This window comes from Pseudophryne corroboree, assembly GCF_028390025.1.
Source record: "Pseudophryne corroboree isolate aPseCor3 chromosome 3 unlocalized genomic scaffold, aPseCor3.hap2 SUPER_3_unloc_10, whole genome shotgun sequence".
NCBI lineage: Eukaryota > Metazoa > Chordata > Amphibia > Anura > Myobatrachidae > Pseudophryne > Pseudophryne corroboree.
This window is the reverse complement of record NW_026967494.1, coordinates 1820036-1847313: the sequence shown is the minus strand read 5'-3', so window position 1 is coordinate 1847313 and position 27278 is coordinate 1820036. Positions and strand designations below refer to the sequence as shown.

General features: G+C 45.7%; 1 protein-coding gene across 3 annotated transcripts; it reads left to right on the top strand.

The window, feature by feature from the left end:
• The first annotated feature begins 837 nt into the window (after positions 1 to 837).
• Positions 838 to 26015, top strand: LOC134983196 (zinc finger protein OZF-like). 3 transcript variants are annotated; one of them, XM_063948933.1, is made up of 6 exons: positions 838 to 920; positions 6017 to 6239; positions 7405 to 7522; positions 7601 to 7698; positions 7818 to 8121; positions 22557 to 26015. In XM_063948933.1, exons 2-6 carry the CDS (start codon positions 6234 to 6236, stop codon positions 23642 to 23644), a joined length of 1614 nt encoding a protein of 537 aa, XP_063805003.1. In that variant the 5' UTR covers positions 838 to 920; positions 6017 to 6233; the 3' UTR covers positions 23645 to 26015. The 3 variants fall into 3 exon arrangements, with proteins under 3 accessions (XP_063805003.1, XP_063805002.1, XP_063805004.1); XM_063948932.1 differs by having other exon boundaries at positions 22554 to 26014; XM_063948934.1 differs by having other exon boundaries at positions 6017 to 6280; positions 22554 to 26014.
• The last annotated feature ends 1263 nt before the right edge of the window (positions 26016 to 27278 follow it).

Here is a 27278-nt window from a genome sequence, read left to right as displayed (position 1 = left end):
AACGGCGGGGTCTGCGCCACCTGTATTACGGTAACGGCAGGGTCTGCGCCACCTGTATTAGAGTACAGGTGGGGACTGCGCCACCTGTATCACAGTAACGGCGGGGTCTGCGCCCTCTGTATTACGGTAACAGCGGGGTCTGCACCACCTGTATTACGATAACGGCGGGGTCTGCGCCACATGTACTACGGTAACGGCGGGATCTGCACCACCTGTATTACGGTAACTGCGGGGTCTGCTCCACCTGTATTACGGTAACGGCGGGGTCTGCGCCACCTGTATTATGGTAACGGCGGGGTCTGCGCCACCTGTATTACGGTAACTGCGGGGTCTGCTCCACCTGTATTACGGTAACGACGGGGTCCGCGCCACCTGTATTACAGTAATAGGACACTAGAGTGTCAGCCACCTGTACAGGGATAATGCAGCACCAGAGGCTGCTCCAGCTGCACTATAACAAGGCACCAGAGGCTGCTCCCCCTGTAGTACAGAACCTGACACCAGAGCTGCTCAGCCTATAGAATAATAATAATAATATCATTACCTGCTGCCAGACACAGCAATGGCTGCTCTCTGCTCCTGCTGCCTTGTGGGAATGATAGAAGGAAGGCGGAGCTCAGACCAGGGGAAAATGGCCGCCGCTCCTGACGTCACTACACGGCCAGGGAACCTATTGCTGCTGCCGGACTGGTCTACAAGAAAATGGCCGCCGGCCTCTTGCACTGATGACATGTACAGTAATAATCGTTACAGAGGGCGGGGCTGTAGGCGGGGTGAAGGAGGGGAGGGGCCAGCAACCAGTAAGCGGCCCGTGCCAATCATGCCCTACTTCCTGCCTGTGCTTTCCTCCTTACTTCCGGTCACTGCATTCCATTCCACACACATGAAGCATCAGTCTCAGTAGGTAACGGCGTCTGTAGGTAAGCAGCCTGTGGTGTCCTTTTATTATTATTAAACAGTGGGAGCAGCCTGTGGTGTCCTTTTATTATTATTAAACAGGGGGAGCAGCCTGTGGTGTCCTTTTATTATTATTAAACAGTGGGAGCAGCCTGTGGTGTCCTTTTATTATTATTAAACAGGGGGAGCAGCCTGTGGTGTCCTTTTATTATTATTAAACAGGGGGAGCAGCCTTTGGTGTCCTTTTATTATTATTAAACAGTGGGAGCAGCCTGTGGTGTCCTTTTATTATTATTAAACAGGGGGAGCAGCCTGTGGTGTCCTTTTATTATTATTAAACAGGGGGAGCAGCCTGTGGTGTCCTTTTATTATTATTAAACAGTGGGAGCAGCCTGTGGTGTCCTTTTATTATTATTAAACAGGGGGAGCAGCCTGTGGTGTCCTTTTATTATTATTAAACAGGGGGAGCAGCCTGTGGTGTCCTTTTATTATTATTAAACAGTGGGAGCAGCCTGTGGTGTCCTTTTATTATTATTAAACAGGGGGAGCAGCCTGTGGTGTCCTTTTATTATTATTATTAAACAGGGGGAGCAGCCTGTGGTGTCCTTTTATTATTATTAAACGGGGAGCAGCCTGTGGTGTCCTGTTGTTGTTGTTATTATTATTATTATACAGGAGGAGCAGCCTGTGGTGTCCTTTTATTATTATTAAACAGTGGGAGCAGCCTGTGGTGTCCTTTTATTATTAGTAAACAGGGGGAGCAGCCTGTGGTGTCCTTTTATTATTATTAAACAGTGGGAGCAGCCTGTGGTGTCCTTTTATTATTATTAAACAGGGGGAGCAGCCTGTGGTGTCCTTTTATTATTATTAAACAGGGGGAGCAGCCTGTGGTGTCCTTTTATTATTATTAAACAGGGGGAGCAGCCTGTGGTGTCCTTTTATTATTATTAAACAGGGGGAGCAGCCTGTGGTGTCCTGTTGTTGTTGTTATTATTATACAGGAGGAGCAGCCTGTGGTGTCCTTTTATTATTATTAAACAGTGGGAGCAGCCTGTGGTGTCCTTTTATTATTAGTAAACAGGGGGAGCAGCCTGTGGTGTCCTGTTGTTGTTGTTGTTGTTATTATTATTATTATTATTATTATTATACAGGGGGAGCAGCCTGTAGTGTCCTGTTATTATAACAATACGGTGGGAGCAGCCTGTGGTGCCCTGTTATTATTACTATACAGGGGGAGCAGCCTGTGGTGCCCTGTTATTATTACTATACAGGGGGAGCAGCCTGTGGTGTCCTGATATTATTATTATACGGGGGAGCAGCCTGGGGTGTCCAGTTGTTATTATTATAATTATAATTATACAAGGGGAGTAGCCTGTGGTGACCACGTGTTGTTGTTTTTATTATTATTATTATTATTATTATTCAGGGAGAGCAGCCAGTGATGTCCTGTCATTATTATACAGGGGGAGCAGCCTGTGGTGTCCTGTTGTTATTATTATAATTATACAGGGGGAGCAGCCTATGGTGTCTTGTTATTAGTATTATACAGAGGGAGCAGCCTGTGGTGTCCTGTTGTTGATGTTGTTATTATTATTATTATACAGGGGGGCAGCCTGTGGTGTCCTGATATTAATATTATACAGGGGGAGCAGCCTGTGGTGTCTTATAATTATTATTATGCAGGAGGAGCAGACTGTGGTGTCCTGATATTATTAATATTATACAGGAGGAGCAGCCGGTGGTGTCCTGTTGTTATTATTATTATACAAGGAGAGCAGCCTGTGGTGACCAGTTATTATTATACAGGGGGAGCAGCCTGTGGTGTCCTGTTGTTGCTATTATAATGCAGGAGGAGCAGTCTGTGATGTCCTGTTATTATTATTATTATTATTATTATTATTATTATTGTATTATTATTCTTTTTATACAGGTGGAGCAACCTGTGGTGTCCTGTTATTATTATTATACTGGGGGAGCAGCCTATGGTGCCCTGTTGTTATTACTATTATGCAGGAGGAGTATCCTGTGGTGTCCTATTATTATTATTATACAGCAGGAGCAGCCTGCGGTGTCTTATTATTATTATTATTATTACTACTATTATACAAGAGGAGCAGCCTGTGGCATCCTGTTAGTATTATACAGGGTGAGCAGCCTGTAGTGTCCTTTTATTATTATTATTATTATTATTATTATTATTATTATTATTATTATTATTATTCAGAAGGAGCAGCCTGTGGTATCCTGTTAGTATTGTACAGGGGGAGCGGCCTGTGGTGTCCTGTTGTTGTTGTGGTGGTGGTGGTTGTTGTTGTTGTTGTTGTTGTTGTTATTATTATACAGGAGAAACAGCCTGTGGTGTCCTGGTATCTTATTTTATTATTATACAGAGGGAGCACCCTGTGGTGTCCAGTTGATGTTGTTATTATTATTATACAGGAGTAGCAGCCTGTGGTGTCCTGATAAAAAATTATACAGGGGGAGCAGCCTGTGGTGTCCTGTTGTTGTTATTATTTTTATTGTACAGGGGAAGTAGCCTGTGGTGTCCTGTTGTTGTTGTTATTATTATTACACAGGAGGAGCAGCCTGTGGTATCCTGTTAGTATTATACAGGAGGAGCAGCCTGTGGTGTCCTGTTATTATTATTATTATTATTATTATTATTATTATTCTGGGGGAGCAGCCTGTGGTGTCCAGTTATTATTATACAGGAGAAGCAGCCTGTGGTGTCCTGGTATCTTTTTTTTTATTATTATACAGAGGGAGCACCCTGTGGTGTCCAGTTGATGTTGTTATTATTATTATACAGGAGTAGCAGCCTGTGGTGTCCTGATAAAAAAAATTATACAGGGGGAGCAGCCTGTGGTGTCCTGTTGTTGTTATTATTTTTATTGTACAGGGGAAGTAGCCTGTGGTGTCCTGTTGTTGTTGTTGTTGTTATTATTATTATTATTATTATTATTATTATTACACAGGAGGAGCAGCCTGTGGTATCCTGTTAGTATTATACAGGGGGAGCAGCCTGTGGTGTCCTGTTATTATTATTATTATTATTATACTGGGGGAGCAGCCTATGGTGCCCTGTTGTTATTACTATTATGCAGGAGGAGTATCCTGTGGTGTCCTATTATTATTATTATACAGCAGGAGCAGCCTGCGGTGTCTTATTATTATTATTACTACTATTATACAAGAGGAGCAGCCTGTGGCATCCTGTTAGTATTATACAGGGTGAGCAGCCTGTAGTGTCCTTTTATTATTATTATTATTATTCAGAAGGAGCAGCCTGTGGTATCCTGTTAGTATTGTACAGGGGGAGCGGCCTGTGGTGTCCTGTTGTTGTTGTTGTTGTTGTTGTTGTTGTTGTTGTTGTTGTTGTTGTTGTTGTTATTATTATTATTATTATTATTATTATACAAAAGGAGCAGCCAGTGGTGTCCTGTTGTTATTATTATACAGGGGAAGCAGCCTGTGGTGTACAGTTGTTGTTGTTGTTGTTGTTGTTATTAGTATTATTATTATTATTATACAGGAGAAACAGCCTGTGGTGTCCTGGTATCTTATTTTATTATTATACAGAGGGAGCACCCTGTGGTGTCCAGTTGATGTTGTTATTATTATTATACAGGGGGAGCAGCCTGTGGTGTCCTGTTGTTGTTATTATTTTTATTGTACAGGGGAAGTAGCCTGTGGTATCCTGTTGTTGTTGTTGTTGTTGTTGTTGTTATTATTATTACACAGGAGGAGCAGCCTGTGGTATCCTGTTAGTATTATACAGGGGGAGCAGCCTGTGGTGTCCTGTTTATTATTATTATTATTATTATTATTATTATTATTATACTGGGGGAGCAGCCTGTGGTGTCCAGTTATTATTATACAGGAGAAGCAGCCTGTGGTGTCCTGGTATCTTTTTTTATTATTATACAGAGGGAGCACCCTGTGGTGTCCAGTTGATGTTGTTATTATTATTATACAGGAGTAGCAGCCTGTGGTGTCCTGATAAAAAAAATTATACAGGGGGAGCAGCCTGTGGTGTCCTGTTGTTGTTATTATTTTTATTGTACAGGGCAAGTAGCCTGTGTTGTCCTGTTGTTGTTGTTGTTGTTATTATTACACAGGAGGAGCAGCCTGTGGTATCCTGTTAGTATTATACAGGGGGAGCAGCCTGTGGTGTCCTGTTATTATTATTATTATTATACAGGAGAAGCAGCCTGTGGTGTCCTGTTATTGTTATTATTATTATTATTATTATTATTATTATTATTATTATTATTATTATTATTATTATACAAAAGGAGCAGTCAGTGGTGTCCTGTTTTTGTTATTATTATACAGGGGGAGCAGCCTGTGGTGTGCAGTTGTTGTTGTTGTTGTTGTTGTTATTATTATTATTATACAGGAGAAACAGCCTGCGGTGTACTGTTAACTTTTTTATTATTATACAGAGGGAGCACCCTGTGGTGTCCAGTTGATGTTGTTGTTATTATTATTATTATACAGGAGTAGCAGCCTGTGGTGTCCTGATAACATTTTTATACAGGGGGAGCGGCCTGTGGTGTCCTGTTATTGTTGTTGTTTTTATTGTACAGGGGAAGTAGCCTGGGGTGTCCTGTTGTTGTTGTTATTATTTTTATACAGGAGGAGCAGCCTGTGGTGTCCTGTTATTATTTTTATACTGGGGTGCAGCCTTTAGTGTTGTTGTTTAAAATTATTATTAGTAATTTTATTATATGTAATTGTGGGGATTGAAAATATAGCTCAAATTCTAGGATATATTAAAGCAGAGACCATAATATTCCTGGCATGTGTAACAGATGATAATTGGAGCAGTATAGAGCAAATGTTACATCACACTCCTGGGAGTGTCGCTGTGACATCACTTATATCTATAGTAATAATACAGGGACATGACTGGGGAGGTGAGGGGATCTGGGAGCATCACAGTGACTTCGCTTATATTTATAGTAATAATACAGGGGCATGAGTGGGGAGGTGAGGGGATCTGGGAGCATCACTGTGACATCACTTACATCTACAGTAATAATACAGGGACATGACTGGTGAGGTGAGGGGGTCTGGGAGTATTTACAGTGCTATTGTTGTCTCCTCCTTTTCGCAGGGTTACACAGTAGTGAAGAAGACATCCGGTGATTACGAGACACCCAACAGCCGTCCCCATGTATCAGGTGGACTGAGCAGGACCCAGAGCCTCATCCCGGTGCCTCCACCTCACTCACTGATACATGAGAGACTCAATGACTAGAATATCCTGGAATTTCCCAACAAGATCATTCAGCTGCTGACTGGAGAGGTGACTGCTGGGCAGCGGTGCAAGTATGCGGGTACGCTCGGATATGGAGTACCCTTAAGAATTTTCCAGCGGGTATGCAGTACCACCTGCCACACACTTTGCCAATTATAATGTGCCACAAAGCAACAAGACCATAGTGCTTGGCAGCATGACAGCTCCTCCTAATTTTTGGGGGGTAAGTGAGGTGTGGTGCCTCTGGACTGGCTGAGCTGGAGGGCCTTAGTGTGGCATACCTTTACATTCTACTAACACTTTTCACTTATTAATTTTTTAATACTATTTCTCTATTTTAATTGCATTTCATTTTTGTATCACTTTCTCTATAGCTTCGGCTTCTTAAATACTAATTTATTAACACTATCGTTTTTTTCACTGGTATGCTACGCTGGGCTTTCTGGCTTATGCTGGTGTTTTGGGATGCCACACCCTGCACCTAGATATAGCGCTAGGGACCCCAAATATACAGAGACGCCTTGATGCGGCTTTGGGGCTTATTCACACATTTGCTCAAATATGTGTAACGAAGATCTCTGAATTCTATTATTATGTGGAACTTATATCTGGTTACGGTTATCATTCAGGGTGCTGGGGGAAACAAATGCCTTTTTTTCTTGCTTAGAAATACCCCTCCCTTTCGAGCACCTGAATGATATCACTAAGCTAATTGAACATCTACCAATATATATATATATATATATATATATATATATATATATATATATATATATATATATAGGCTCCTCCCACTTTGTCAGGGTTACTGGGAGTGCGACAGTGGCTGAATCTTCCTGTTATAATGGAGGCATTACTATATATTTGTTATACTGAAGGTATGACTATATATTTCTATTATACTGTAGGCATTACTATATATTTTTAGCCTTGCCTCCAGAATCCGCCCAAAAAAGGATCTCTCATGTGGCCACGCCGCTAGTGTCATGTAGCCACTCCCACTAGCAGCATGTGGCCACGCCCCATCACAACACATGACCACAACCATTTTCCGTCACTCTGTACCACTAAGAAAATATTACAGTCACACCGGGGGATGTGTTTGGGTGATGACTGGAGAGGTGACTGCTGGGAATGGGGCATTATACAGTAACACCAGGGGATGTGTCTGGGTGATGACTGTATCACTGTGTGTGTAGGTACCTATAAGGTGTCAGGATGTCACTGTCTATGTCTCCATGCAGGAGGGGGAGTATGTAGAGGAACACAGGGATCTGTACAAGTACGTGATGATGGAGAATCACCGGCCCCTCACATCACTGGATAAGAGGAGACTATCATGTATTGTACAGGGGAGAGCAGGTATGGGGCCCCTATATACACACATCATCTGATAATCACATATATACACTGTACGCAGTCACTGTGTGTCTCCTACAGATGGGCCCAGTAACAGAGATACCCCAGAGAGAAGTCCCCGTCCTCTGTATTCCCAGGACTGTACAGAGGAGAATCACAGAATCCCACAGGAGGATCAGGTGGGTGGGATTTAGGGTCTCCCCAATATACCAAAGTGACTGTCACTATATATTACACTGTATCACCTCAGTTTAATCTGACTGTACAAATGTCATTCTAGTGTTTGTTTGTCTTTTAGGTAGAACGTCTGTCTGATATTAAAACAGAAGATATAGAGGGAGAAGAAGAGACGTATGTGACTGATATAAAGGCAGAAGATATACAGGGAGAAGAAGAGACCTTTGTGACTGATATAAAGGCAGAAGATATACAGGGAGAAGAAGAGACGTATGTGACTGATATAAAGACAGAAGATATAGAGGGAGAAGAAGAGATGTATGTGAGTGATATAAAGGCAGAAGATATAGAGGGAGAAGAAGAGACGTATATGAGTGGAGATCAGCAGTGTAAGGAAGAGGAGATCCCTACAGATATCAGCACAGGTGAGTAATAAACACTTATTACAGAAAAGAGTCACATATTCTCCTTGCTCAGTCACCACAGCAATCTCTAATTCTACACCCTCCTCTGTCAGTACAAAGTAATGAGGGATATGTATTTTCCCAGCGTGGAGTCAGGTGCCATCAGCCTCTATTATACTCCTGCTCACCCCTCACATCATGTCACTGTGTGTTACCAGCCCAGAGATCTGACCAGTCTCCTCCCACACTCTCTGGTGTATCTCATACATCAGGACCCATCAGCCCCTATTATACTCCTGCTCACCCCTCACATCATGTCACTGTGTGTTACCAGCCCAGAGATCTGACCAGTCTCCTCCCCACACTCTCTGGTGTATCTCATACATCAGGAGCCATCAGCCCCTATTATACTCCTGCTCTCCCCCTCACATCATGTCACTGTGTGTTACCAGCCCAGAGATCTGACCAGTCTCCTCCCCACACTCTGGTGTATCTCATACATCAGGAGCCATCAGCTCCTATTATACTCCTGCTCTCCCCCTCACATCATGTCACTGTGTGTTACCAGCCCAGAGATCTGATCATTCTCCTCCCCACACTCTCTGGTGTATCTCATACATCAGGAGCCATCAGCCCCTATTATACTCCTGCTCTCCCCTCACATCATGTCACTGTGTGTTACCAGCCCAGAGATCTGACCAGTCTCCTCCCCACACTCTCTGGTGTATCTCATACATCAGGAGCCATCAGCCCCTATTATACTCCTGCTCTCCCCTCACATCATGTCACTGTGTTACCAGCCCAGAGATCTGACCAGTCTCCTTCCCACACTCTCTGGTGTATCTCGTACATCAGGATCCATCAGCCCCTATTATACTCCTGCTCTCCCCCCTCACATCATGTCACTGTGTGCTACCAGCCCAGAGATCTGACCAGTCTCCTCCCCACACTCTCTGGTGTATCTCATACATCAGGTGACATCAGCCCCTATTATACTCCTGCTCTCCCCCTCACATCATGTCACTGTGTGCTACCAGCCCAGAGATCTGACCAGTCTCCTCCCCACACTCTCTGGTGTATATCATACATCAGGAGCCATCAGCCCCTATTATACTCCTGCTCTCCTCCTCACGTCATGTCACTGTGTGTTACCAGCCCAGAGATCTGACCAGTCTCCTCCCCACACTCTCTGGTGTATCTCATACATCAGCAGCCATCAGCCTCTATTATACTCCTGCTCTCCCTCTCTCATCATGTCACTGTGTGTTACCAGCCCTGAGATCTGACCAGTCTCCTCACACTCTTTGAGTGTATATTATACTCCAGTCCAAGCTTCCTAGTATTTTTAATTAAACATAAAAGCAATGCCAGAACTATAGTACTGGTTAATGTCAGTTACAGTATTATATAATGTACCATGTAACATCCTGGGTCTTCTCTACTCATTTATAGTAATTTGCCATTTTTGAACATAACCTATACAATATTTCTCTTACGTCCTAGAGGATACTGGGGACTCCGTAAGGACCATGGGGTATAGACGGGCTCTGCAGGAGATGGGATCCGGACTGAAAGTCGACAGTAACTAGGTCGACAATGTCTAGGTCGACCACTATTGGTCTACAGTAACTAGGTCGACAGGCTGTCTAGGTCGACAGGGTCTTTAGGTCAACATGTTCTAGGTCGACAGGTTAAAAGGTCGACATGAGTTTTTCACAATTTTTTTTCTTTTTTTGAACCTTTTCATACTTAACGATCCACGTGGACTACGATTGGAACGGTAAAGTGTGCCGAGCGAAGCGGTTGCGTAGCGAAGGCACCATGCCCGAAGCATGGCGAGCGTAGCGGTCACTCTACGAAGAAAACGACACCAAAATAACATTAAAAACTCATGTCGACCTTTGACCTGTCGACCTAGAACATGTCGACCTAAAGACCCTGTCGACCTAGTTACTGTCGACCAATAGTGGTCGACCTAGACATTGTCGGCCTAGTTACTGTCGACTTTCAATACCACACCCGCAGGAGATAGGGCACCTAAAAAGAACTTTGACTATGGGTGTGCACTGGCTCCTTTCCCTATGCCCCTCCTCCAGACCTCAGTTAGATTCTGTGCCCAGAGGAGAAAGGGTACAATGCAGAGAGCTCTCCAGAGTTTTCTGTTTTGAAGAATTTTGTTAGGTTTTTTATTTTCAGGGAGTCCTGTTGGCAACAGGCTCCCTGCATCGTGGGACTGAGGAGAGAGAAGCAGAGCTGGCTTTACGGTTGGGCTCTGTTTCTAGGCTACTTGATACCATTAGCTCCAGAGGGAGTCGGAACACAGGTCTCACCTGGGGTTCGTCCCGGAGCCGCGCCCCCGTCCTCACAGATGCCGAAGATAGAAGCCGGGTGAGTATGAGAAGGCAGAAGACATCAGATCTTCATGAGGTAAGACATTGCTCCCAGTCACACACACACAAGCAGGCACTGAAGGGTGCAGGGCGCAGGGGGGGCACCCTGGGCAGCAAGTTTCCTAATTTTTTGGCAATATAAAGCAGGATTAGGCTGTGGGACAGTAAATTCTAAAATCCCCTGCCATTTTTTATATAGAATTACTGGGACCAAAGCCCGCCGTCGGGTGGGCGGGGCTTGATCCTCAGCACTAACCAGCGCCATTTTCTCCACAGAAACTGCATGAGATACGCTGGCTCCCTGGTCTCTCCCCTGCTGAACTTCACAGGCTGGAAAAAAGAGGAGGGGGGCACTTTGGCGACGCAGTGAGTGGGAATTAAGGTTATATATATAAAATAAGAATTTACTTACCGATAATTCTATTTCTCGTAGTCCATAGTGGATGCTGGGAACTCCGTAAGGACCATGGGGAATAGCGGCTCCGCAGGAGACTGGGCACAAAAGTAAAGCTTTAGGACTACCTGGTGTGCACTGGCTCCTCCCCCTATGACCCTCCTCCAAGCCTCAGTTAGGATACTGTGCCCGGACGAGCGTACACAATAAGGAAGGATTTTGAATCCCGGGTAAGACTAATACCAGCCACACCAATCACACCGTACAACCTGTGATCTGAACCCAGTTAACAGTATGATAACAGAGGAGCCTCTGGAAAGATGGCTCTCAACAATAAAAACCCGATTTTTGTAACAATAGCTATGTACAAGTATTGCAGACAATCCGCACTTGGGATGGGCGCCCAGCATCCACTACTGACTACGAGAAATAGAATTATCGGTAAGTAAATTCTTATTTTCTCTGACGTCCTAGTGGATGCTGGGAACTCCGTAAGGACCATGGGGATTATACCAAAGCTCCCAAACGGGCGGGAGAGTGCGGATGACTCTGCAGCACCGAATGAGAGACCCTGGCTGAGGAGGACCTGGAGTTATCAAATTTGTAGAATTTAGCAAACGTGTTTGCCCCTGACCAAGTAGCTGCTCGGCAAAGTTGTAACGCCGAGACCCCTCGGGCAGCCGCCCAAGATGAGCCCACCTTCCTTGTGGAATGGGCTTTTACAGATTTTGGCTGTGGCAGGCCTGCCACAGAATGTGCAAGCTGAATTGTACTACAAATCCAACGAGCAATAGTCTGCTTTGAAGCAGGAGCACCCTGCTTGTTGGGTGCATACAGGATAAACAGCGAGTCAGATTTTCTGACTCCAGCTGTCCTGGAAACATATATTTTCAGGACCCTGACTACGTCCAGCAACTTGGAGTCCTCCAAGTCCCTAGAAGCCGCAGGTACCACAATAGGCTGGTTCAGGTGAAACGCTGAAACCACCTTAGGGAGAAATGGAGGACGAGTCCTCAATTCTGCCCTGTCCGTATGAAAAATTAGGTAAGGGCTTTTATAGGATAAAGCCCCCAATTCTGAGACACGCCTGGCTGAAGCCAGGGCCAACAGCATTACCACTTTCCATGTGAGATATTTTAAGTCCACAGTGGTGAGTGGTTCAAACCAATGTGATTTTAGGAACCCCAAAACCACATTGAGATCCCAAGGTGCCACTGGAGGCACAAAAGGAGGCTGTATATGCAGTACCCCCTTGACAAACGTCTGAACTTCAGGAACTGAAGCCAGTTCTTTCTGGAAGAAAATCGACAGGGCCGAAATTTGAACCTTAATGGACCCTAATTTTAGGCCCATTCCTGTTTGCAGGAAATGCAGGAAACGACCCAGTTGAAATTCCTCTGTAGGGGCCTTCCTGGCCTCGCACCACGCAACATATTTACGCCAAATACGGTGATAATGCTGTGCGGTTACATCCTTCCTGGCTTTGATCAGGGTAGGGATGACTTCATCCGGAATGCCCTTTTCCTTCAGGATCCGGCATTCAACCGCCATGCCGTCAAACGCAGCCGCGGTAAGTCTTGGAACAGACAGGGTCCCTGCTGGAGCAGGTCCCTTCTTAGAGGTAGAGGCCACGGGTCCTCTGTGAGCATCTCTTGAAGTTCCGGGTACCAAGTCCTTCTTGGCCAATCCGGAGCCACGAGTATAGTCCTTACTCCTCTCCTTCTTATGATTCTCAGTACCTTGGGTATGAGAGGCAGAGGAGGGAAGAAATACACTGACTGGTACACCCACGGTGTTACCAGAGCGTCCACAGCTATTGCCTGATGGTCCCTTGACCTGGCGCAATACCTGTCTAGTTTTTTGTTGAGGCGGGACGCCATCATGTCCACCTTTTGGTTTTTCCCAACGGTTCACAATCATGGGGAAGACTTCTGGATGAAGTCCCCACTCTCCCGGGTGGAGGTCGTGCCTGCTGAGGAAGTCTGCTTCCCAGTTGTCCACTCCCGGAATGAACACTGCTGACAGTGCTATCACATGATTTTCCGCCCAGCGAAGAATCCTTGCAGCTTCTGCCATTGCCCTCCTGCTTCTTGTGCCGCCCTGTCTGTTTACGTGGGCGACTGCCGTGATGTTGTCTGACTGGATCAGCACCGGCTGACCTTGAAGCAGAGGTCTTGCTAGGCTTAGAGCATTGTAGATGGCCCTTAGCTCCAGGATATTTATGTGAAGTGATGTCTCCAGGCTTGACCACAAGCCCTGGAAATTTCTACCCTGTGTGACTGCTCCCCAGCCTCTCAGGCTGGCATCCGTGGTCACCAGGACCCAGTCCTGAATGCCGAATCTGCGGCCCTCTAGAAGATGAGCACTCTGCAACCACCACAGGAGAGACACCCTTGTCTTTGGTGACAAGATTGTCCGCTGATGCATCTGAAGATGCGACCCGGACCATTTGTCTAGCAGATCCCACTGGAAGGTTCTTGCGTGGAATCTGCCGAATGGGATTGCTTTGTAAGAAGCCACCATTTTTCCCAGGACCCTTGTGCATTGATGCACTGAGACTTGGCCTGGTTTTAGGAGATTTCTGACTAGCTCGGATAACTCCCCGGCTTTCTCCTCCGGGAGAAACACCTTTTTCTGGACTGTGTCCAGGATCATCCCTAGGAATAGAAGGCGTGTCGTCGGGAACAGCTGCGATTTTGGAATATTGAGAATCCAACCATGCTGCCGCAACACTACCTGAGATAGTGCTACCCCGACTTCCAACTGTTCTCTGGATCTTGCCCTTATCAGGAGATCGTCCAAGTAAGGGATAACTAAAACTCCCTCCTTTCGAAGGAGTATCATCATTTCGACCATTACCTTGGTAAAGACCCGGGGTGCCGTGGACAATCCAAATGGCAGCGTCTGAAATTGATAGTGACCGTTCTGTACCACAAACCTGAGGTACCCTTGGTGAGAAGGGTAAATTGGGACATGTAGGTAAGCATCTTTGATGTCCAGAGACACCATATAATCCCCTTCTTCCAGGTTTGCAATCACTGCTCTTAATGTGACTCCATCTTGAATTTGAACCTCTGTATGTAAGTGTTCAAGGATTTTTCAATTTAAAATTGGTCTCACCGAGCCTTCCGGCTTCGGTACCACAAATAGTGTGGAATAGTACCCCTTTCCCTGTTGCAGGAGGGGTACCTTGATTATCACCTGCTGGGAATACAGCTTGTGAATGGCTTCCAATACTGCCTCCCTGTCTGAGGGAGACGTCGGTAAAGCAGACTTTAGGAAACGGCGAGGGGGAGACGTCTCGAATTCCAATTTGTACCCATGAGATACCACCTGAAGGATCCAGGGGTCCACTTGCGAGTGGGCCCACTGCGCGCTGAACTTCTTGAGACGGGCCCCCACCGTGCCTGAGTCCGCTTGTAAAGCCCCAGCGTCATGCTGAGGACTTGGCAGAGGCGGGAGAGGGCTTCTGTTCCTGGGAACTGGCTGTTTGCTGCAGCCTTTTTCCTCTCCCTCTGCCACGGGGCAGAAATGAGGCGCCTTTTGCCCGCTTGCCCTTATGGGGCCGAAAGGGCTGCGCCTGATAATACGGCGTCGTCTTATGTTGAGAGGCTACCTGGGGTAAAAATGTGGATTTTCCAGCAGTTGCCGTGGCTACCAGGTCTGATAGACCTACCCCAAATAACTCCTCCCCCTTATAAGGCAATACTTCCATGTGCCTTTTGGAGTCAGCATCACCTGACCACTGCCGCGTCCATAACCCTCTTCTGGCAGAAATGGACAGCGCGCTAACTCTTGATGCCAGTCGGCAAATATCCCTCTGTGCATCCCGCATATATAAAAATGCATCTTTTAAATGCTCTATAGTCAGTAATATACTGTCCCTGTCCAGGGTATCAATATTTTCAGTCAGGGAATCCGACCACGCCACACCAGCACTGCACATCCAGGCTGAGGCGATTGCTGGTCGCAGTATAACACCCGTGTGAGTGTATATACATTTTAGGATATTCTCCTGCTTTCTATCGGCAGGTTCCTTTAGTGCAGCCGTGTCAGGAGAGGGTAGTGCCACCTGTTTAGACAAACGTGTGAGCGCTTTATCCACCCTAGGGGGTGTTTCCCAACGTGCCCTATCCTCTGGCGGGAAAGGGTATGATGCCAATAACCTTTTAGGAATTATCAGTTTTTTATCGGGGGAAACCCACGCCTCATCACACACTTCATTTAATTCCTCGGATACAGGAAAAACTACAGGCAGTTTTTTCTCACCAAACATAGGCCCTCATTCCGAGTTGATCGCTCGCAAGGCGAATGTAGCAGAGTTACACACGCTAAGCCGCCGCCTACTGGGAGTGAATCTTAGCTTCTTAAATGTGCGACCGATGTATGCGCAATATTGCGATCACAAACGAGTTAGCAGTTTTTGAGTAGCTTCAGACTTACTCTGCCTGTGCGATCAGTTCAGTGCTTTTCGTTCCTGGCTGACGTCATAAACACACCCAGCGTTCGCCCAGGCACACCCACCGTTTCCCCGGCCACTCCTGCGTTTTTTCCGGAAACGGTAGCGTTTTCAGCCACACGCCCCTAAAACGCCGTGCATCCGCCCAGTAACACCCATTTCCTGTCAATCACAATGCGAGCGACGGAGCGATGAAAAAGCCGTGAGTAAACTTACTTTCTTCATAGCAAAGTTACTTGGCGCAGTCGCAGTGCGAACATTGCGCATGCGCACTATGAGAATTCTCACTGCGATGCGATGAAAAACTCAGAGCGAACGACTCGGAATGAGGGCCATAATACCCTTTTTAGTGGTACTTGTATTATCAGAAATATGCAATACATTTTTCATTGCCTCAATCATGTAACGTGTGGCCCTACTGGAAGTCACGTTTGTCTCCTCATCATCGACACTGGAGTCAGTGTCCGTGTCTGTGTCTGCCATCTGAGGTAACGGGCGTTTTAAAGCCCCTGATGGCGTTTGAGACCCCTGGACAGGCACAAGCTGAGTAGCCGGCTGTCTCATGTCGTCAACTGTCTTTCGTAAAGAGCTGACACTGTCACGCAATTCCTTCCATAAGCTCATCCACTCAGGTGTCGACTCCCTAGGGGGTGACAACTCTATAATAGGCAATTGCTCCGCCTCCATCTCATTTTCCTCCTCAAACATGTCGACACAATCGTACCGACACACAGCACACACACAGGGAATGCTCTAATAGAGGACAGGACCCCACTAGCCCTTTGGGGAGACAGAGGGAGAGTATGCCAGCACACACCAGAGCGCTATATATAGACAGGAATACCACTATAAAATGTGCTTTTCCCTTTATAGCTGCTGTTATTATTAAAACTGCACCAAATTAGTGCCCCCCTCTCTTTTTTACCCTTTTCTGTAGTACAGGACTGCAGGGGAGAGTCAGGGAGACGTCCTTCCAGCGGAGCTGTGATGGAAAATGGCGCCCGTGTGCTGAGGAGATAGGCTCCGCCCCCTTCTCGGCTGCCTTTTCTCCCGCTTTTTGGTGAATTCTGGCAGGGGTTAAAATACATCCATATAGCCCTGGGGGTTATATGTGGTGTATTTTCGCCAGCCAAGGTGTTTACATTGCTGCTCAGGGCGCCCCCCCCCTAGCGCCCTGCACCCTCAGTGACCGCAGTGTGAGGTGTGCATGAGGAGCAATGGCGCACAGCTGCAGTGCTGTGCGCTACCTTGATGAAGACTGATGTCTTCTGCCGCCGATTTTCTGGACCACTTCTTGCTTCTGGCTCTGTAAGGGGGCCGGCGGCGCGGCTCTGGGACCGGACTCCGAGGCTGGGCCTGTGTTCAATCCTTCTGGAGCTAATGGTGTCCAGTAGCCTAAGAAGCCCAAGCTGGCTGCAAGCAGGCAGGTTCGCTTCTTCTCCCCTTAGTCCCTCGTAGCAGTGAGCCTGTTGCCAGCAGGTCTCACTGAAAATAAAAAACCTAAACTAACTTTCTTTCTAAGAAGCTCAGGAGAGCCCCCTAGTTTGCACCCAGCTCGGTCGGGCACAAAAATCTAACTGAGGCTTGGAGGAGGGTCATGGGGGGAGGAGCCAGTGCACACCAGATAGTCCTAAAGCTTTACTTTTGTGCCCAGTCTCCTGCGGAGCCGCTATTCCCCATGGTCCTTACGGAGTTCCCAGCATCCACTAGGACGTCAGAGAAAAAGCGCTATCTGGTCATTTATATTCCAGTATTTTTAAGCGCTGGGTATGTGCTGGCATACTCTCTCTCTGTCTCTCCTAAGGACCTGGTTGGGGTTTTGTCCCCTTATAGCAGTGATTTTCAACCTTTTTTTATTTGCGGCACACCGAATAATATTTTAAAATTGCCAAGGCACACCATAAGTTCCCCACAGAAAAAAAACACACACACATTGGCCCTCACAGTAAAAAAAAAATCCACACATACATTGGCCTACACAGAAAAAACAATCGCATTGCTCCCCCCATAAATCCTGTTGCTCCCCACATAAATCAATTACATTTCTCCCCACATAAATCATGTTGCTCACACATAAATCAATCACATTTCTCACCACATAAATCCTATTGTTCCCCACAGCAGAAATAAAATAACAAATATTAGCTTCTACTGGTCAGCTGTTCTCCTTCCTGTCCCTCAGTGGCGGGGGTTGTTCATAGCGGATTGCTGCGAATAATGAGCAGTGGGCCATCGGGCAGGTGTGGGTGTGGGTGGGCAAGGAAAGCAGTGTATGTAGGCAGGACCTGAAAAATGTATATGCAGGCGGGTGGGCTGGCTGGGTGGCGAGACGTGGCGGCCGTGACCTATGATATCCGCACGACTAATACTCTAAGAAGAGCCCGGGACAACAGTTCACTTTGAAGGTGCAGGAAGATGCTCTGGCTCCGCGGCACACCTTGCAACTGCTCGCGGCACACTAGTGTGCCACGGCACACTGGTTGAAAAACCCTGCCTTATAGGTTAATCCCTGTGTGTGTGGGGTGTCGGTACGTGTGTGTCGACATGTCTGAGGCGGAACGCTTCTCCAAGGAGGAGGTGGAGCAAATGAGTGGTGTGTCCCCGTCGGTTGTGCCGACTCAGAAATTGGATGGACATGTGGCATATGTTGAATACAAGTGTGGCATCTTTACATAAAAGGCTTGATAAGGCTGAATTAGGGGGGACATCAGGGGGTCAATCCTCGGATTGGACCGACTCACAGGGCCCGTCGGGGTCTCAAAAGCATCCCTTAACACAAGACACTACTACCGGCACGGATTCTGATTCCAGTGTCGACTATAACGAAGTGCACCCTAGGGTGACTAAAACCATTCAGTGTATGATTGTGACAATAAGGGATGTGTTGCATATTGAGGATGAACCCTCGGTCCCCGACACAAGGGTACACATGTTTAAGGGAAAGAAACAGATTATTAATTTTCCCACATCTCATAAATTAAATGATTTCCTTGGAAAAGCTTGGGAGACTCCGGAAAAGAGACCGCAGATCCCCAAAAGAATTTATATGGCATACCCCTTCTCTAAACAGGACAGGGAGATTTGGGAATCACCCCCCACTGTGGACAATGCCCTGACGCGCGTGTCCAAGAAAGTGGCGCTACCGTCTCCTGACACAGCGGCCCTTAAGGACCCTGCAGATCGCAGGCAAGAAACTACCTTAAAGTGTATTTATTCTCATACGGGTGCTGTGCTAAGACCGACAATTGCGTCTGCATGGGTGTGTAGCGCAATTGCAGCTTGGACAGATGAGCTGACAGATCACTTTGATAATATGGATAAGGATACTATATTCTTAACTCTAGCCCATATAAAAGACGCAGTCTTATTTATGAGGGATGCTCAAAGGGACATTGGATTGCTAGCTTCTAGGGCCAATGCCATGTCTATCTCGGCGAGAAGATCCTTATGGACTCGCCAATGGACGGGTGATGCGGATTCCAAAAAACATATGGAAGTACTACCCTATAAGGGAGATGTATTGTTTGGGGATGGGCTGACGGACCTGGTTTCCACAGCTACAGCAGGTAAATAAAATTTTTTACCATATATTCCCCAACTGCAAAAGAAAGTACCACCCTATCAGATGCAGTCCTTTCGGCGCACAAGTCCAGAAGAGGTCGGGGATCCTCTTTCCTTGCCAGAGGTAAGGGCAGAGGCAAAAGAGCACCTGCTTCGGCAGTTGCCCAGGAACAAAAGTCCTCCCCGGCTACTCCAAAACCCACAGCATAACGCTGGGGCTCCCCTGAGGGAGTCCGCACCGGTGGGGGCACGTCTTCGACTTTTCAGTCAGGCCTGGGTCAGATCAGACATGAATCCCTGGGTGTTGGAAATAGTTTCCCAGGGTTACAAACTGGAATTCAGCCCTACCAGCTTCCACATCGGAAAGGGATGTAGTGTTAGCTGCAATTCAAATGCTGTGTATACAGCAAGTGATAATCAGGGAAGAGGTTACTACTCAACCCTATTTGTGGTCCCGAAACCGGACAGTTCGGTCAGACCTATTTTGAATCTGAAATCTCTAAACCTGTACATAAAAAGATTCAAATTCAAAATGGAATCACTCAGAGCGATAATAGCCAACATGGAGGAGGGGGAGTTTATGGTGTCTCTGGACATAAAGGATGCGTACCTTCATGTCCCCATATATGCCCCCCATCAGGAATACCTGAGATTCGCTGTACAGGATTGTCATTACCAATTTCAGACGTTGCCGTTTGGACTTTCCACGGCCCGAGGATTTTCACCAAGATAATGGCGGAAATGATGGTGGTCCTGCACAAGCATGGAGTCACAATTATCCCATACTTGGACGATCTCCTGATAAAAGCGAGATCAAGAGAGAAATTGCTGAGCAGTGTGGCGCTCTCTCTGAGAGTGCTCCAGCAACACGGTTGGATTCTAAATCTACCGAAGTCACAGTTGATTCCGACAACTCGACTACCGTTCCTAGGTATGATAATGGATACGGAACAAATGAAGGTCTTCCTCCCAATAGAGAAAGCCCAGGACATCCAGAACATGGTCAGTGACCTGCTAAAACCAAAAAGGGTGTCAGTTCACCAATGCACTCGAGTTCTGGTAAAAATGGTGGCGGCCTACGAGGCCATTCCCTTTGGAAGGTTCCATGCAAGGACTTTTCAATGGGACCTTCTGGACAAGTGGTCCGGGTCCCATCTGCACTTATATCGGAAAATAACTCTGTCCCTAGGAGCCAGAGTGTCTCTCCTGTGGTGGTTGCAAAGTGCTCACCTGCTGGAGGGTCGCAGGTTCGGAATTCAGGATTGGATCCTGATTACCACGGACGCGAGCCTCCGAGGATGGGGAGCGGTCACACAAGGAAAAAATTTTCAGGGACTTTGGTCAGACCAGGCGTCCTGTCTACACATCAATGTGTTGGAACTCAGGGCCATTTACAACGACCTTCGACAAGCGGGGAGTCCTCTTCGAAACCTACCGGTTCTGATTCAATCAGACAGTGTCACAGCAGTGGCTCATGTGAACCGCCAAGGCGGGACAAGAAGCAGAGTCGCGAAGGCGGAAGCCACCAGGATTCTTCGCTGGGCGGAAAATCATATAAGCGTTCTGTCGGCTGTCTTCATTCCGGGAGTGGACAACTGGGAAGCAGACTTCCTCAGCAGACATGATCTCCATCCAGGAGGGTGGGGACTTCATCAAGAAGTCTTTGCAGACATAACACGTCTTTGGGGAACTCTTCAAATAGACATGATGGCGTCACGCCTCAATAAAAAACTTCGGAGGTATTGTGCTAGGTCTCGGGACCCTCAGGCAGTGGCTGTAGACTCTCTAATAACACCATGGGTGTTCAAATCGGTCTACGTGTTTCCTCCTCTTCCTCTCATCACAAAAGTGTTGAGGATCATAAGGCAAAGAAGAGTACAGACGATACTCGTTGTCCCAGACTGGCCTCGAAGGGCCTGGTACTCAGCTCTACAAGAGATGCTCACAGGAGATCCCTGGCCTCTTCCTCTGAGGGAAGACCTGTTGCAACAGGGGCCCTGTGTATTTCAAGACTTACCGCGGTTACGTTTGATGGCATGGCGTTGAACGCCGAATCCTAGCGAAAAAGGGGATTCCGGAAGAGGTCATCCCTACTTTAATAAAGGCTAGGAAGGAGGTGACGGTTAAGCATTATCACCGTATCTGGCGAAAGTATGTGTCTTGGTGTGAAACCAAGAATGCACCTACGGAAGATTTTCATCTGGGTCGTTTTCTCCACTTCCTACAGACAGGAGTGGATATGGGCCTGAAATTAAGCTCTGTTAAGGTACAGATTTCGGGCCTCTCAATTTTCTTTCAGAAGGAATTGGCTTCTCTTCCAGAAGTCCAGACGTTTGTAAAGGGAGTGCTGCACATCCAGCCTCCTTTTGTGCCTCCAGTGGCACCGTGGGACCTCAACGTGGTGTTGCAGTTCCTAAAATCACACTGGTTTGAACCGCTTAACAAGGTTGAGTTGAAATTTCTTACTTGGAAGGTGGTCATGTTGTTGGCCTTGGCATCAGCAAGGCGAGTGTCAGAATTGGCGGCTTTGTCACACAAAAGCCCCTACTTGAATTTTCATGTGGATCGAGCTGAATTGAGGACACGACCGCAATTTTTGCCTAAGGTGGTTTGTTCATTCCATGTGAATCTACCTATTGTGGTGCCTGTGGCTACAAGTGACCTGGAGGATTCCAGATCCCTGGACGTAGTCAGGGCCTTAAAGATTTAGGTAGCCAGGACGGCTAGTATTAGGAAAACAGAGGCTCTGTTTGTCCTGTATGCTGCCAATAAGATTGGCGCACCTGCTTCGAAGCAGACTATTGCTCGCTGGATCTGTAATACGATTCAGCATGCTCATTCTACGGCTGGATTGCCGGTACCAAATTCGGTTAAGGCCCATTCCACTAGGAAGGTGTGCTCTTCTTGGGCGGCCGCCCGAGGCGTCTCTGCATTACAACTTTGCCGAGCGGCGACTTGGTCGGGGTCAAACACTTTTACTAAATTCTACAAGTTTGATACCCTGGCTGATGAGGACCAAGCGTTTGCTCAGTCGGTGCTGCAGAGTCATGCGCACTCTCCCGCCCAATTGGATGCTTTGGTATAAACCCCATGGTCCTTACGGAGTCCCCAGCACCCTCTAGGATGTAAGAGAAAATAAGATTTTAAACCTACCGGTAAATCTATTTCTCCTAGTCCGTAGAGGATGCTGGGCGCCCGTCCCAGTGCGGAAACTCTACAAGACTTGTATATAGTTGTTGCTTAAATAAGGGTTATGTTACAGTTGACATCGGTCTTGGACTGTTGCTGTTATTGTTCATACGGTTAACTGGTTTTGTATGATCCAGGTTACGTGGTATGCTTGGTGTGGGCTGGTATGAATCTTGCCCTTGGATTTCTAAATCCTGCCTTGTAGTGTCCATCTCCTCTGGGCACAGTTCTCTAACTGAGGTCTGGAGGAGGGGCATAGAGGGAGGAGCCAGTGCACACCCATAGTCAAAGTGCTTTTTAGGTGCCCTATCTCCTGCGGAGCCCGTCTATACCCCATGGTACTTACGGAGTCCCCAGCATCCTCTACGGACTAGGAGAAATAGATTTACCGGTAGGTTTAAAATCTTATTTTATTTTGTTTCATGAAAATTCATATGTGTATAATGTATTTTACTTCCAGCAGATGGACACACAAGCAGGAATATCTCAGAAGGACATCTAATGTTTTCCCCGGATTGTGACATAAAAGATAATGACAGTAGACAGGATATAACCCCAGGAGATAACCCCATTACCCCAATTATACATCCAGCTCTATCAGCTGATCCCTCCGATCCTGGGGAATGTTCTCCTGATCACTCTGATATTGGTGCATCTGTTACAGCTCTGACAGTAGACACAGTGTTTCCCTGTTCTAAAGATGCCAACTGTTTTACACAGAATACAAAGCTTATTACCCATCAGTCAGCTAAGGCAGGTGAGAGGCCATTTCCATGTTCTGAGTGTGGGAAATGTTTTACATACAAATCAGAACTTGAAAGACATCAGAGAAGTCACACAGGTGAGAAGCCATTTTCCTGTTCTGAGTGTGTGAAATGTTTTACACATAAATCACATCTTGTTACACATCAGAGAAGTCACACAGGTGAGAGGCCATTTCCATGTTCTGAGTGTGTGAAATGTTTTACACATAAATCACATCTTGTTACACATCTTAGAAGTCACACAGGTGAGAAACCATTTTTATGTTCTGAGTGTGGGAAATGCTTTTTACAGAAATCAGATCTTGTTACACATCAAAGAAGTCACACAGGTGAGAAACCATTTTCATGTCTTGAGTGTGGGAAATGTTTTTTAAGTAAAGCAAATCTAGTTTCACATCAGAGAACTCACACAGGTGAGAAGCCATTTTCCTGTTCTGAGTGTGTGAAATGTTTTACACATAAATCACATCTTGTTACACATCAGAGAAGTCACACAGGTGAGAGGCCATTTCCATGTTCTGAGTGTCAGAAATGTTTTGCACATAGATCAGATCTTGTTGCACATCAAAGATGTCACACAGGTGAGAAGCCATTTCCATGCTCTGAGTGCGGGAAATGTTTTCGCCGGAAATCACAACTTGTTACACATCAGCGAAGTCACATAGGTGAGAAACCATTTTCATGTTCTGAGTGTGGGAAATGTTTTACTTGGAAATCAGCTCTTGTTAGACATCAAAGAACTCACACAGGTGAGAAACCACTTCCATGGTCTGAGTGTGAGAAGTAAATCAGCTTTGTTTCACACAATAGACATCAAACAGGTGAGGAACCTTTTTAAACTCATCATCACCATTGCCATGCATTTTCTCAAATTCCTGTCCTATTTCCTATGCTTTTTTCAATATGCATGCTGCTACTGGGTGAAACATTCAGATGACATATCCTGGTCTACCACTGCTATGCAGATAACCTGTCTTTCTCTAATGTCCTAGTGGATACTGGGGTGGTATAAGTACCATGGGGTATAGAACGAGTCCATTAGTGTGTACTGGCTCCTCCCCTTTATGCCCCTTCTAGCAGTCTCCGTTTAGAAAAATGTGCCCAAGTTGCCGGGTGCATTCTCTGGAGCTCCAGAGAGTTTTCTTCAAATTTTATGTCAGTTTATTATTTTCAGGCAACGCTGGTTGGCACTAGTCTGCCTGCGTCGTGGGACTTAGGGGGGGAACCGAACCAACTTAATAAAGAGTTAATGGTTCGTATCCCCTGACAATGTCTATAATATTTATCCTATTTAAAACACTCTAAAAGGTTAGGAGACACAGTACGCAATTGGCGCAAAAAATACCGCAAGGGTACGCCCTTAGCGTAGCAGACGCGGTGCACAGGGTGTGAACACAGGCGTTGCAGATACTTACAGAATTAAACTAGAATAACTATACCTTAAGGAATGTACTTGTACTGTAAACCTTTGTGCAGTGCTAATGTGTAGATGTAATGCAATGTAACCTTGTTAGCTTAAAAGTTGTATGAGCGGCTGTGATGCTCTGAGAACCCTTTAGCAATATAATAATCAATCAAATACCGGTCTAAGGTTCTAACGCCTTTAAGGAGAGAATGAACGTTCAATTGCAAAAGAATAAACAATACAAGTTATACACTACCAAAATAACATAGACTCTAACAGGATTACTACACGTTAAAACACAATATTGGCATAATCACATTTAAGGGGAAGGAGAGAGAGAGAGAGAATGGCTTACAATAACAATAAAGACAATATGGTTGCAGAGAAACTTACACATGTGAGAAACAATCGCTGCGCAGTTAGTCAATGCTGAGAATCTTTGTGGAGAGAATACTTGAGCTTACCCAGGCTGGCTGTCCCTATATACACAACACCCAGCAACAACACAATGGTCCCTACAATACCGCATGGGACAGAAGCTAGACTCCATTTTGGGAAAAACTCCCATAATTCCAAAGACTGCAACACATGGTTCAAAGGGGGAGGAGAAAACACCCAGCAGCAGCCATCTTCTACAAACCAACTAATTATATTCCACATTCCAATCCAACTTCCTAGAACCATCTTATTCAATTTCACATTCCAAACAAACTCAGTTTATTGCATACAGTCCATGTTATATGAACCATCACAACACCAGATCACAATGTAACCACAAGTATCAGCCTGCCATTACTACAAGCACATGACTACAGTAACAAAAGGAAGTATGTTTTGACTTCAAATCTTCAGCAAGATGCATCATGTAAAACTACCATAATCTGTTATAAATCACCATCCATAAATGGATACCAAGAATGCTATGCCACAGATTGTCCACTGTTCCAATTCATCACAGACCTCACAGAGTATCAACACAAACACCCAACAATCACACAACTGCACAAGCATCACTAACCTTAAGCCACTTGTATCTCCAAACCAACCACTCTATACCAATCACTTCACAACTACTCTACCTCAAACACATATCTAAACTATTCTATGCCATTAAGCCATGTGAATTCTATACTTAGCCTTCGTAAGGAGGTAAGTCCTAGTGATGATCCAGCCATGCTTCCAGGTGCTTTGTAGCTGTGTGTAGCTACAGTACATCTGTCCTCTGAGACCACAAGCAACTGCACTGATCTCTTCTTTAGCCAGGAACTACTTTCCTGTTTGACTAGTTCCTGGGGGAGGGGTCTCTCTTGCACGATTCAGTTACTATTCTCTTTGCATATGCTGATCAGGTTCAGCCCTGAAAACTGCTAACATGGTTGGCTTCAGTTCCCTGTTCACTGTATCATTCATTGTCTCTAACAAAGTGATTTTAGCTTTTATACATATAATCATATCTCTCCGCTGCAATGTCCCACAACTTCACAACAAGTATCAAATTAATCTACACACCAATCTGCTTGTTTTAATAGTAAACATGACAGGTGTATCTTGTTCCGTTCCAATAATACACATTCATGACATTAATTCATTAAGTAATTTTAAATCTCCATGATGTCTGGTGCTTGATATTATTATAATTATGTACTGTATGAAATAAGTGTCGAATCTATCTCTGTGGCATGTCCGTGTAAATGCGTGAGTTACCATATATTGCTGTGCTCGCTGCGCATATTTGCAAGTATAGCAACTTAAATGTGTGCAGTTTGTATGTTCTCTCTATGTAATATTTTTGACTTTGACAGTCCACCCTTTGGCAGCCACCAATAACTGCCACTTCCTAAAACATTTCAAAAAGAGAAAAATATATGTCATATGTAAATACATTTCTATGATTGGGTAAGGGAGGAGAGAAGAAGGTGAGAAAAGGGTGTGACCTAGTGAGATAGCAGAAGCATGTGTGTATGAATCCATGTTTGGGGGGTCATGTATCATCGTGCCGTACGTGTTTTAAATCAAGCTTCGAGGTATTGCGAAGTATACATTTGAATTCCTTCTTATCCCGTTTTAAGGGTCTGTGGATGGGCTGTCAAACTTTACCGAGCTCTTTTCGGCTTTTGGTTGCAACAAAATGGGGGAGCACATTTTAGTTGATGATACATGAATGGGGGAGGTATGTGAGTGCTGATATCTGTGCCTGTATTCTCTATCGACTATGTGTGTCATTACCTGAGGGTTGTAGAAATGAAGATAAGAAACAATTATGGTAAATGCAGTGGTATTCTATGTGAGGTTAATATACATTCGTTGATTGGAGTCTTGTCTGATGTCTTGTCTTGATGTACATGTTGACTGTAGTCTCTTTGGGCTTTTGTCAAAAGTGCGAGCAAAAGCTTTGTCAATGTCCATAGACTTACAAAAAATGTTGGGCTAGCGTAAAATTAACGTTACTAGGGATAAGGGGGTCTATGGCATAGTCCATCTGTTGTCTGCGTACAAGGTTGTCAAATTCTTCTTTCAAGCGGATGTCAAATTCTTCTTTCAAGCGGATGTCTTTTCACCTTGGAAAGAAACAAAGGAGAAACGGGTGAAAGAAACGGACCGTGGAATCACATTTTCATCACAACAGTGTCTCTATCGTTGGGTCATAAATCAAATCCATTTTGTTATGCGATACAGTCATTACTTCAGGCGGTACTTTTCCAATATAACACAATCCTTCAGAATTTGGGGCAAGCCACTTATACGCCTTCCTCCCGCATATGAAATATGCATCATCGGTGAGGACATATGGGACCGAGTAGGACATAACCATATTACACATTTTCCATATGAAATCTCCTAACCCTAACTCTCCCATCTGTCTAGTACACGTATCCGTTTGTATGATATGTGCACAGTATCCTGGTGATACCTCTCCAACTCTCATGATCCTATTTCCCAAGGTGTACCTATATCGGAAAGATTTTCCACTACCGGCTATGAGGCGTATAAGCTCTATATCTGTAGGCATTCTATC